This window comes from Nannospalax galili, unplaced genomic scaffold (genome assembly GCF_000622305.1).
Source record: "Nannospalax galili isolate Female #2095 unplaced genomic scaffold, S.galili_v1.0 scaffold1945, whole genome shotgun sequence".
NCBI classification, from domain to species: domain Eukaryota; kingdom Metazoa; phylum Chordata; class Mammalia; order Rodentia; family Spalacidae; genus Nannospalax; species Nannospalax galili.
In genome coordinates, this window is record NW_008352138.1 from 320,512 (window position 1) to 332,861 (window position 12,350).

The 12,350-nt window shown below is 53.0% G+C and overlaps 1 protein-coding gene across 1 annotated transcript; it reads left to right on the plus strand.

Annotated features, from left to right (window-relative positions):
• The first annotated feature begins 372 nt into the window (after window positions 1–372).
• On the plus strand, window positions 373–12,350 carry Asphd2 (aspartate beta-hydroxylase domain containing 2). Its single transcript, XM_008849018.1, has 4 exons — window positions 373–495; window positions 3,812–4,895; window positions 10,020–10,133; window positions 10,811–12,350. The coding sequence occupies exons 2-4, from the start codon at window positions 4,088–4,090 to the stop codon at window positions 10,918–10,920; spliced, it is 1,032 nt and encodes a 343-aa protein (XP_008847240.1). The 5' UTR covers window positions 373–495; window positions 3,812–4,087; the 3' UTR covers window positions 10,921–12,350.

Below are 12,350 nucleotides of genomic sequence, written 5' to 3' on the forward strand. Positions count from 1 at the left end.
GACCTAGAAGAAATGCTGGAGGGAGGACAAAGAGAAGATGCGGGAGGAACCGAGAGAAGGAGATGAGGGAGGGAGGATGGAGAGAAGATCCCAGAGGGACCAAGAGAAGGAGATGAGGGAAGGAGGACCGAGAGATGCTGGAGGGAGGATCAAGAGGATACCTAGAGCGCCGGAACCCACACAGACCCAGGACCTGATGCGCGCACCCGGGCGCGGGAGCAGACCAGGACCCCCGGAGTCCCCACGGGCACGCGCTGTACGTGCACGCGCCAGGGGTCCCGCCCCGCCGCCCCCTCCCCGCCGGCTGGCGCGCGTGGCATTCTGGGAGTTGTGGTCCTCACCGCCTCGCGGAGCGCAACGCGGCGTGGCCCCGGCGAGGACACGGCTCCGCTGGGCTCCCTCGTGGGCCGGGCGGTGGCTCCTGGCGCGGGCAGGGGGCGTCCCCGCTCCCTCGGCTGTGGTGTCTCCCGGGTCCCCGCAGCCGCCCGCGCGCAGGTAAGAGGCGTCGCCTGGGCTGCGGAGCTGCGGAGGAGGATGCTCTGGAAGATGCTCAGGAGGATGCTCAGGCGGATGCTCTGGACGCTGGTGCCTGCATCCCGGGCCGGTCGCTGAATCCCGGCTGTGTGCTGAGCGCTGTCTGGGCTGGATCCTGGGCTGGACCGCGGCCGCACAGGCACCACCTTCCTCCTCCTCCTCCTCCTCCTCCTCCTCCTCCTCCACCCCCTACTCCCTGCCCCATCGTAGTCCCCTCCCCCATCACCTCCTCCCCGAACCCCGTTTCCATCTCAGCATCACCCACTTTGACCCACCTCCCCTGTCCCATGAGTTGTCCTCGGCCTCCTTCCCTCATCTTTAGTTGGTCGCCCACTTTTCCTGGCAGCCCTCATCTTCTCACTGTTTCATCTTCTGACTTCTGGTATTCACCTCCTAACCCATCTTTCTGCCCTCTCTCAGGCTTCCTAGGGTCTGTAGGGTACTGAGGACACGGTGGGAGACAGTGAAGAGGGAAGGTCCCCAGGGGGTGGGTTTGTGTCGGGACGACTCTCTGACTCCCTAGTGAAGAGGGTCAGAAGCATCATAAGCTTTTCCCCACCCCATCCCCCACCTCCACCCCCCTCCTGCTGAGCTGCCCCTTGGGGGGCTTGTAGGGTGCCCTGGCTTCACCCCAGGGTGACACCAGCTCTTTAGTTCCAGGCAGCCTCCTGGGCTCTTCATTGAGCTGGGTTAACTAGGTCAGATGGTGACTGTCTCCCCAGGCATTCCTCCTGTCAGAAGTTGTCTTTGATTGGACTTGAATTTAAACCTTATTCCCCAGAGCCTGCTGACCTTTAAGATATGAAGTTTCCTGCCACTAAGGTGCAGAGCTGTGAGATGTCCCCATCCCTGATGGGGATAGAAAGGAAAAGAAAGGGAAAGGGAAGGAAAGAAACAGATGTGTGAATGGAGCTACAAGTTCCTGTGTTCCCTGACATGGGGTGGTGTTAGGCGGGCAGCCGTCCTCTCCCCCCTGGGGTTTGGGAGGTCTGAAGGGTTAACCATATGAAGCAGTGCTTAATAAATCAATCACTCTCCCCGCACCATGGTTTTTTTTTCTTGTCACATAGCAGCTGTAGTCTTGTAAATTCCTCCCTTGGTGTAGAGGCCACTAGCCTCTTGGGTCTAAGTGACTGGCAAGTCCCAGCCTCCGCTCACAGTACTGGCTTCGACCTTGTGAAGAGGTTAGGATCTTTCTTTGCTTGTGTTCATCTTCCAGCCTTGGGGAGGGTTCCTGGTTGCTTTGTCCACAAAGTAGCTGCTAAGAGGAGGAGGGGAAAGCTAGGTGCCAGCTGAACATTTCCCTCTGCATCTACCCAGTTTTCTGCGTCTGCATTTTGATTGACATCAACTTGAGTGATCAGCAGAGCCCATGGGAACTCAGCTTCACAGGCAGGGGACTGGTTATCAATCACCACCTCACTCTACAACATGTGAGGAAAAATTTGGCCCTGGAGAGGCAGAGTTTTAGAGTTCCAATTTGCGGTTTAGCTCAGTGGTGGGAAAACAGTTCCTGAAAGAGGGTGAGAGTTTCACACGGAATTTCAGGAATCCTGGGGCCTTCTGGAAGGTGGTGTGCAAAGAAGACACCTTTCCTGGGGATTTTCTTTCCTCTTCCTAAAGGGGAAACAGCTGTGGGCTCATGACATAACAGAGAGGAAGAGGGGGGTGAATTCCTTAACATCTAGGGGAGCCTTCTGCATCAGAGAAGTTGGGAACTTGAAAGCTGGAGAAGAAACCATGGCTTCTAACCTCCCCAGACTTGTATTTTTCCTAGAAACATAAAAGTCCCCATGAATATTCAGTATGTGTGTTTTTGACTTTCTAAACATTGTAGTCAAGTGATTCCTTATGCAGCTGTCACTGGGATGACGCCACCCGATGCCTGGTGGTTAGCGAGCGCCTAAGGCTTCCCTTTCTCCCAGTAAGTCTAAGGGTGGAAATCAACCCAAGACAGGTGGTTCAAGAGCATTCAGCATTTACTCTTTGCATGGATGGGTGCCTTGGGTCACCTTCCTTCCAAGGCCACATCTGGTTTGCTGGCTGATCATGGGATGGTGCTGGCCCCCTATGTAGCGACTCTACTGCGCATCAAGGGCTCACTGACAATGTCTCCAGCCAGTAAGATGAGTCTGAATCCCATTTGATGAATGAAGAAACTGAGGTTTAGAGAGGAGGCGTGCCCTGCAAATGCAGGCATTCACACATGGTCCAGCCCATCTCCACTCTGGGTGCGCAGTCTTCCTACTGGGCTGCAGAAACTTCCAGGCCAGGTTAGTCCACAGGGAAGGGCAAGGTACAGCTTTGTTCCTGGTTCAGTTGTCCTCCCACCCCCTGAGACAGCACAGGGAAGAGTACAGAGGGAGTGCTCCCAGTCACACTCCTCCAGTGGTAGGATATATAGACTTGGGAGAACACAGACTGGATGTTGGCATCACCTTCCCAAAAGTGAGGTGAACAGAATTTCAGAAAAGCCGGGGGTGGGGGGCAGACACGGCTGGGTTCCAGAGACTTGGGAAGTGCAGTTGGGCTTGGAACATGGTTTTTGGTGGTAATCGGGGTGCTAGGCTTCCCACACCCCAGCAGGATGACTGGTAGAGCCATGTCTCTACTGTCAGATGTGTGAAACTGAGTCAGGGACATGGAGGGTCTTCTGTGACTCTTGTCACCCACTAGGTCGTCTCTCTGAGCTAAGAGGCAGAAAGGGCCGTGGGTCTGCCACCAATGTCACCCCAGGGCACCCACTTTCTTTCCCAAGGCAATTTCAACCTGACTTTTGACCAAGGGCCGGCCAGATGAAGTGAAAGAGGCAAGAGAATGAAGAAGTGCGGTTAGAGACTGTTTTTATATGTGGCTGAATTCATGTTCCTTCTCAATAAAAGGTGCAGCCGTGAGGGAGAGCAGGCCAGTAGACTAGCGTAGCAAAGTGGCTGAACACAGCCTTTGAAGGCAGGTGAGGCTGTGTAACTTGGGTGAGTTAGATGGCCTCTCTGGGCCTCAGTTTTCTCAGTTGCACAACAGAGATAAATAGTGTCTCCTGTAGATAACACAGAGTAGATGGGCTTGCTGGAGTTACCAAGCTATACTTGATTCAGCCGGAACACAACCAGCCTTTTGGGAAAATGGATGGTGGCAGCGTGGTGGAGGAGGATATGAAAGGTTGTGAAGTGCATCTCTCCCAACAAGGGCCTGGCATGGTTACTGAGACTCCATTGTTGTTCTTGAGTACTTTTCTAGACATAACTTTTACACTGCTGTTTTCTCGTCTTCATTTCAGGTTAGGACTTCCTGAAATGCCCTTTTGCAGTCACCAACTCAGACTAGTGGGACAGAAGTCAGCGCCCTCCACCCCACTGCTGTGACTTTTGCTGGGAGTGGCAAGGTGGGCCAGCCTGGCTCACCCATGGAGCCCTTTGCAGGAACTGAGGAACAGTGTCAACTGTGCCTCCACCTGTCCCAGCCACTCCTTCTACCTCCTGCTAACCTGCATGTCATGCCCCCAGAGGACTGATCATCTTAGCCAGCTTCACACCTGAGTATCAAGTCCCTCAAGATGTCGCTGGAGTGGCTGGTGGCCTGGAGCTGGTCTCTAGATGGGCTAAGGGACTGCATCGGCACCGGCATCCAGTCTGTGCGGGACTGCGACAGCACCGCTGTGGTCACCGTGGCCTGCCTCCTGGTTCTGTTCGTGTGGTACTGTTACCATGTGGGCCGAGAGCAGCCCCGGCCCTATGTGTCTGTCAACTCCCTCCTGCAGGGTGTGGATGCCAACGGGCTGCAGAATGGGTCTGTGTACTGCCAGTCCCCCGAGTGTGTGCGTTGCACACATCAGGACGGTCTCAACCAGAAACTCTACCACAACCTGCAGGAGTACGCCAAGCGATACTCGTGGTCGGGCATGGGCCGCATCCACAAGGGCATCCGGGAGCAGGGCCGCTACCTCAGCAGCCGGCCCTCCATCCAGAAGCCCGAGATCTTCTTCCTGCCTGACCTGCCCACCACACCCTACTTCTCCCGAGATGCCCAAAGGCATGACGTGGAGCTGCTGGAGCGGAACTTCCAGACCATCCTCTGCGAGTTTGAGACACTGTACAAGGCGTTCTCGAATTGCAGCCTTCCACAGGGCTGGAAAGTGAACAGTACGCCCAGCGGGGAGTGGTTCACCTTTTACTTTGTCAACCAGGGCGTTTGTGTCCCCAGGAACTGCAGGAAGTGCCCACGGACGTACCGCTTGCTCGGCAGCCTTCGGACCTGTATTGGGAACAATGTTTTTGGAAACGCGTGTATTTCCGTACTGAGCCCTGGGACTGTGATAACGGAGCACTATGGACCCACCAATATCCGCATCCGGTGCCACCTAGGTACGTTGAGGGATGGGGTGCCCTGGCATGCACATTTGTAGCACTGCCCCTGTGGCTTGGATGAAATGAGACATTGGGCAGCCTCAAGTAGCTCCAGTGCCTCTGGGTACTTTGATCAAATATTGATGGCAGCCTTGTGTGTGTCACACACACTTTAGGAAGTGAGCCATCTCCCCAGCCCCAAGGAAAAAAACCATTTTTTTTATGGTAGTGTGTAGACAATTGTGACAGCAGAGATTAAGTCTCGAAAGAAACTTGTAATTGGTATAAACCTCATCTCCTTTTATTCTTTGAAATTTTCTTTCCTTCTTGTATGATGCTGGGGATGAAACTCAGGTGCTCCAGTGTGCTGTCCATTGCTGAGCCACACCCCAGATCTAAAACTAATTTCTGACACAAGCTCCATCCAAAAGAACTTGACACTGTAGTAAAACTGTTCTCCCTCATTGTCATCTATCATATTAGCCGCTAGCCACATGTGACTACTTAGAGCTTGAAATCCGGCTAGTGCCACAGGTGAAATGAATTTTCATTTGAGTGAAGGTTGAGTAGCTAAGTTGGCTAGTGGATGCTGTGCTCTGTGTTGGTTAGCACAGCTCTCAAGCCAAGAGCCACTCTGAAGATGACAGAGGTCCCTAATGGTGCCTAGGAGGCTGTGAGAGATGCTTAAACCTCCTGAGTCATGTGATGTTCAGTGTTCAGGCCATTTATTCAAATTCTAGGAATCTTGTTGTATTGTGTGTAGTCATGGCTTTGCAAAGGAGATCTCAAACTAGGCTTCCTTGGTTTGTATCTGGCCCGGCCACAAACTAGCTGTGCTACTTTGAGCAAATCACTTCTTTCAACTTCCATTTCCCTATTAGAAAAGTGGAGGTCAAAAATCCTCTCCTGGTTACTTTGGGGGGTTTTGATCAAACGAGGGGCGTTACATGGTGGTCACTAGAGCCAGGTGCAGAGTGAGGTCCCAAGGGGCAGGCTTCACAGCAGCTTGGTAAACGCAGGTGCTAGCTCTGCAAGGCACCTTATTCCTGAAGATGGAAGGCTGGTTACTGAGCCCTGGTCTTGCTGGCAAGCATTATGGAGCAGAATGTGCTGAGCTGGGCCACAGCTGTAAGAGGCAGCACCAGCTGGCTTCAGATGGCAGGGGAATCAAGGATTCCCCTCTATAGGTGTGGTGCGGTTCGATAGTGTGCTTTGTAAGGAGTCTCTGCTCCCTCTTACCCCAGCATCTCTGCTCCCCTGTTCTCTGGGTAGGGATTCTGGGTAAGACACAGTTTGGGCTGAACATGTCAGTGCTGCAAAGCTGACATAAGGGAATCAGAAGGTTGTAGTGAGGGTGTTTTGGAAGTCATATGGGACAGGACAGAGACTTGGGGCCAGAGTCTGGATCCATGGCAACTACAGACTGTCACCTAGACATCGGTGCCTCACCTGAGTAACACATAGCATGGACCACCCAGTGCTGGGGAGAGGTTTGGGCTCTAAGTAGCCACTTGGCACAGTGCCTGGCACAGTGAACCTTCTTAAGGGGTGGGTAGTAACCACTGTGGTCAGTAGCCCTAAGGCTCAGGCTCTGCTCTGGGAAACAGTAGGGGTGGATAGGCTCTGGAGGCCAACAGCCCTGGATTCAGTCCTCACTGTCACCCTGGAAGCTGAGCCTTCTATTTCTGAAATGGAGGTGACCAGCCCTGCTTCCAGAAGTAGTAGGTACATGTTGAGTTCCTGGACAGCAGAGGCCATCAGTACTATGTGATTCACCTGCTGGCTTTAGTCAATAAACCATGGGCGAAGTTCTATGAGGGAAGCCTAGGCTACAGACAGGGCTGGCCATGGGGGATCCAGTGAGGAATAGGGGATAGAGCCCTCCCTTTGAGGCTTGTGGCAGTGTGAGAAGTTTTCTGGGAACATGGTGGGCAGAGGGGCGTATCTGAGGTAGGACAGACCAGGCAGAAGCAAACCATAGACCCCAGGACCTGGCTGAGGGGCTGAAGCTGTTGGCAGGGGAGTGAACCATTTCTCTTCAAAGGTTTTTCTTGGTGAGTGCTTTTGATTTGCACAGTGCCATGGATGAGCCCAGGGTCTCCTGCATGCTGGGCAAGGGCTCTACCACTGAGCTATGGCTCCAGCTAGTGTGTTTTCAAAGGCTTCAGAATGCAGAATGGGGGTAGCGTTGGTGGAGGATGTGGATTGAGGTTGAGTGTGGCGGGCTGCTAGCAGGGACAGCTAGCTAGGGTGGGTCTCCTGTGTCAGTGTCTGGTGTGGTGTGTGTGTGGAGGTATCTGTGCAGGTAAGCACAGATCACACACACAGCTTGCTGTCATGGTGGTCAGGCCCTTCTGGCCCAGCTGGTAACTTGCTAGAAACAGCAGATTTTCTGTGTCCCTGAGTACAGCAGGGAACTGTCCTGGAAGAGGTCCCGCTGAGGGTGGCTGTGCTCCTTGGCCAAGGCAAGTCTGCACTTGGGTTTCCCAGCCTTTGTTCTTTATGCCATCAAAGCCACTGTGTACCCAGGACATAGATACAGGTGAGTTAGGTTCCCAGATCTTCAGTGTTGATGGAGGGAGTCAGAAGCCAAGTCGAAATGGCATGCACCTGGCAGCACCACCTCTGCCAGCTGCAGTTGGGGAGACCCCTGCAGGCCAGCTGTGCTCTGGGGTGTCAGTTCTTCCTCCTGTGTCTGCTTTCTGTCTGTGCTGTGACTGACACACTCTCTTGAACAATGGCCACCCCACATTCTCACTCTGCCCACCACTTGCCACATGTACGCATAACTCTGCTGTAGGGGTGGGTCCCCACACCTGAAATCTTCATGCAACCACAGGAGTACCCTGGCCATCCATCACCTGCAGGGTCCCAGGGCAGGTGTTTCCAGGGGGACACAAAGGGATACACAAAGCACTGTGTGCATGGTTTGGTTAGGTCTCTGTAATTTCTCATGATGTTGGCTGTTCTGGGCCGTCTGGCAGGTGGAACCAATGATCAGTGTGCTTGCCTCCCCCTGTCCCCCTACAGTAGGTGGACAACCCTTTCTCTACCCAATTCCTGCTTCTTTCAGGGAGGACAGAGAAGCAAGTTCTGAGCCAGAGGGTCCTGGGACAGACAGGGCTGTCCAAGGCCATGTGTGGGTTGCCTCCATCCTAAGAGGCCCAGTGCTGTCTGAGGGAGTGTTAACCATCCATGCCATCTGAGCTGTGTGTGGGTCATGCTGGGCAGGTGTGGTGGGCCATCAAGGCTGTGGCAGAAGGCAGGGGTGGGGTGGGGGATGCCAGGAAGCAGGAGCCAGGTCAGCAAGCCAGGCCGTGTAAAAAACAGCCAGCAGGAAGAAGGAAGACTTATTTTGACACCCAGTTTCAGAGGGTTTAATCCAAGGCTGTTTGGTCCCACGTGCTTAGACAGAACATCATGGTGGTGGGAGCATGTGGCAAAGGATAGTGTTTTGCTTCATGAAGGCCAGGAAGCAGAGACCCAGCCAGGCAAGCCAAGGTCTTGCCTCCAGGGACCCACTTCCTCCAACCCAGCTCTGCCTCCCAAAACTTCCAGAATGTCTCACAGTAGCGCCCACCAGCTGTGGACCACGTCTTCAGAACAGGGACATTACGGAGTCAAACCATCACAGGCCTGACAGTCCCTGACAGAACAAAATTGTAACTTTAATTTTTTAAAAATATTTTATTACTTTTATGTTGTGTGTATGTGTATTGCCTGCATGTATGTGAGTGAACCCATGTCGTGCAGTGCCCATGGAGGTCAGAAGAAGGTGTCAGATCCCCTAGAACTAGAGCTACAGGTAGTTGTTAGCCACCATGTAGGTTCTGGGTCCTCTGCAAGAGCAGTCAGTGCTCTTAACCACTGAGCCGTCTTTCCAGCCCTGAAATAGTAACTTTTTAGTAAGCTGTAACCACTCAGTGGCTCTGCCAGGAAAGTGGGTAAAGTTTCTGAGGAGTGTTTATTCAGCACACACTGCTCATGAGAAATAAATCTTCAGGTATTCATAACAAGGATCAAGGCCTCAGAGCAGCCTTGGAAAGTAGAGAGGCTGGTGTTCCCTCTTTACAGATAAGGAGGGTAGAGCTCAGAGAGGTTCAACAACTTGCCTGAAGGCACACAGCATATAAGGTTCAGTTTGTCATCTGCCCCAAGTCGTATGTGTGGTGTCTTCCTGGAGTCCAATTGTAGCTCAAAAACTGCATTAATCTGGAGAGATAGCTCAGCAGTTAAGAACACTGCTCTTGCAGAAGACCTGGGTTTGAATCCCAGCACGCACATGGCAGCTAACAATCATCTATAACTCCAGTTCCAGGGGAGCCAATACCCTCTTCTGTTCTCCATGGGCACTGCACAACACAGGTGGGGCTATAGGAAGACGCTCAAAAAGACCAAATAAATAAATCCCCCCCCAAAAAAAGAAGAGAAAAGGCTCAGCAGGTAGAAGCATTTGTCCATGGGCTAATGACCAGGGTTTGAGCCCCAGAACCCACAGTAGGAGAAGAGAGTGGACTCCCATTCTGTCCTCTGCTGTTTACACACCACACCATGGCAGGTTCACACCAACACCCACATTTCTCATAGTTCTGAGAGTGGAAGTCCAAATTCAGGGTACCTGCATGTTGGTGTGTGGTGAGGCTCAGGGGCCTCAGGTTGGAGGTGGGAGAGGTATCTACTGCTTGCTGAGTCCTCAGATGGTAGAAGGGGCCTGTGAGATTTTGAATTTTTATTTGTGTGTGTGTGTGTGTGTGTGTGTGTGTGTGTGTGTGTGTGTGTATTGTGCATGCATTGCCCTCAGAGGCCAGAGAAGGGCTTCAGATCCCCTGGAGCTGGAGTAACAGGCAGTTGTGAGTGCTGGGAACTGAACTCATGCTGTTAACCACTGAGCTATCTCTAGCCTAGGGGTCTTTTTTATAAGTACACCTGTTCCATTCATGCAGCTCCACATTCATGATGGAATCACCTTCCAGAGGCCCTAACACCACAAGGTCAGAGACACTCAGCTCGTGGCATGGCGTCCAGGGGAGTGAGGAAGGCCTGGAGCTTGGGAAGCTGAGACCACCCGACCAGGAGCCGGGCCCTGCCCTAGGCTGGTCTTTGAACCTTGCCTGCCTTCACTCTGTTGTGTTTCTCCCCAAGGTCTGAAGACTCCCAATGGCTGTGAACTGGTGGTAGGGGGTGAGCCACAGTGCTGGGCAGAAGGCCGGTGCCTACTCTTTGACGACTCCTTCCTGCATACCGCGTTCCACGAAGGTGGGCGTTCTCTATCCCACTGCTTGCCGACATTGCTTGCTTTTTAATTATTAGACTTTTTTTTTTTTGGTCCTTTTTTTGAGACAGGGTCTCCCTGTAGCTCCAGCTGTCCTAGAACTCACTCTGTAGACCAGGCTGGCCTTGAACTCACAGAGATCCTCCTGCCTCTGCCCCCCCCACCGCCCCAGTGCTGGGATTAAAGGTGTGTGCCACGACACCTGGCTTAATTATTAGACTTTTTAAAGAGAAGTTTTAGGATTCCAGAGAAAACTGAGCAGGTAGTTTCAAGGACCCCTTTGCATCCCCCCACCCCACAATCCCCTGAGCAGCTGGTACTAGTGGCACTTTTGTTACAGATGATGAGCCAATTTCAGCCGGCTTCTGTGACCTACAAGCCACGTCATTCAGGGTCACTCTCAGTGTGGGACATCTGTTGGGTGGGACAACCCCATCTTGACACATTTCCACCATGACAGTGGCATGTAGATGTGCCACTGCCCTGCCTGGTCATCCCTCATCCCTCTCTCTTTCCATTTGTCTACCTTACACATAGCCTCAGGAGGCCACATGAGCATTCTCAACCAGGGAGAGGTCTTCAGAACCCAGCTGGCCCCAGAATTTAGGCCCCATTGAGCAGGCTGGGACCAACTGACCTGATCACTCTCACACCTCCCCAGGTTCTGCTGATGATGGTCCGAGGGTGGTCTTCATGGTGGATCTCTGGCACCCCAACGTGGCAGCTGCTGAACGGCAGGCCCTGGATTTCATCTTTGCCCCAGGACGATGAACACATGGTCTGTGCTGGAGCCAAGCCAGCAACGGGTTGAGCAGAGCCCGTGTGAACCATGGGACAGTCCGGTCCCTGCCCGTGCCCTGATCCCACATGCAGACACCTGCCTCATCTGGAAGCATCTGTGGGGTCTGTCACAGGGACCCCTCTTTCTTTGGTTACTGTAAATGGGGAACTTCAACTTGTACTTCCTAGATTTTCTTTCCCTTGCAGTTATTTGCTGGGACTCCTTTCTGGCCTACTAGTGTGTCCCCTTGGCTGTGACCAGAGACTCCGTGTCCCCACCAGTCCTTGTCACGTTGCTACCTGGTTTCTTTTTGGTGTTCTGAAATAGAGTAACCAAATGGTTATTTGTCTGAATGTAATAACCTCAAACTTCTTGTGGTCATCTTCCAAGACGAAACAAAACAGACCGCAAGCCACCAAGCCTGAGAACTCAGCCTCTGATGCTGGTGCTTGGAGTACCCTTCACTGTTATTAGGGCAGAGGACAGTCTGCAGCCCACACAAGGGATCTAGCTGGCTTTATTAGGGACTGACCAAACACCATCAGGGTCGGGGTACCTAGATCATAGCCCGTGGAGTCTGACAGCATTGAGATTGTTCTCTTAGCACCCTGGTGGCAGAGGCAGTTGGAGGGACCAGGGACTTTTAACCACAGCTTCCTGTAGAAGTGTGAAGTTCCCAGGTCAGCCACAGAGCAGGCATCCCCCGAGTTCACTGCCCACAGAAGCCCTACTGCCAAGATGGGCCTGACATGCCCTGTGGCTGTGGTTTTGAGTCCACTGGGGTGGCTGGCAGGAGCCATGCTGGGCTGAGCCTCAACCACCAGCCACATTCCAGGAAGCTTTTCTCTGTCAGACTGGGAGTTCCAAATCTGACCAGAGTGTCCTTTGTGCTTTGTTTGGAGTCTGTCACCTAGGTGTTGTCATTTCTTTATTATCTGTACATAAATGTTCAAATGCTAGACTCAAACAGTGAAGGGTCAGCCTTGTGTTTGTCATCACAGTGACCAAGGCTGTGTGAATGTAAGGATGCAGGAGGGACCCATGGTCATGGTGCTGGTTTTTTGGTCTCTGGTAAAGACACACAGTTCTCTTCCCAAAACCGAGGCCGTGAGTCCAGATGATGTGTGAGCGTGTTGCCTTCCCACCATCCTCGGGATACCCTTTGGAAGCAGTGGCCCATGGGCAGTGTCAGAAGCCGGACAGAGTGGGCAGTTTGTCTAATGTGCTGGTGTAGTGTTAGGTTCAAATGCAAACCTGCTGCTTCTAGGAGTATTTCTCCGCTCACAGGTGGGGAGGGACCCGTCACCCCTCCACAGCCTCTACACTGAGGTTCTCAGTGAAGACCCCACACAACCTGGCCACCCCACCCCGCTCCAAGGATGTGGCTGGAAAACAGAAGGTAAATAAAAAACCTTGTTGA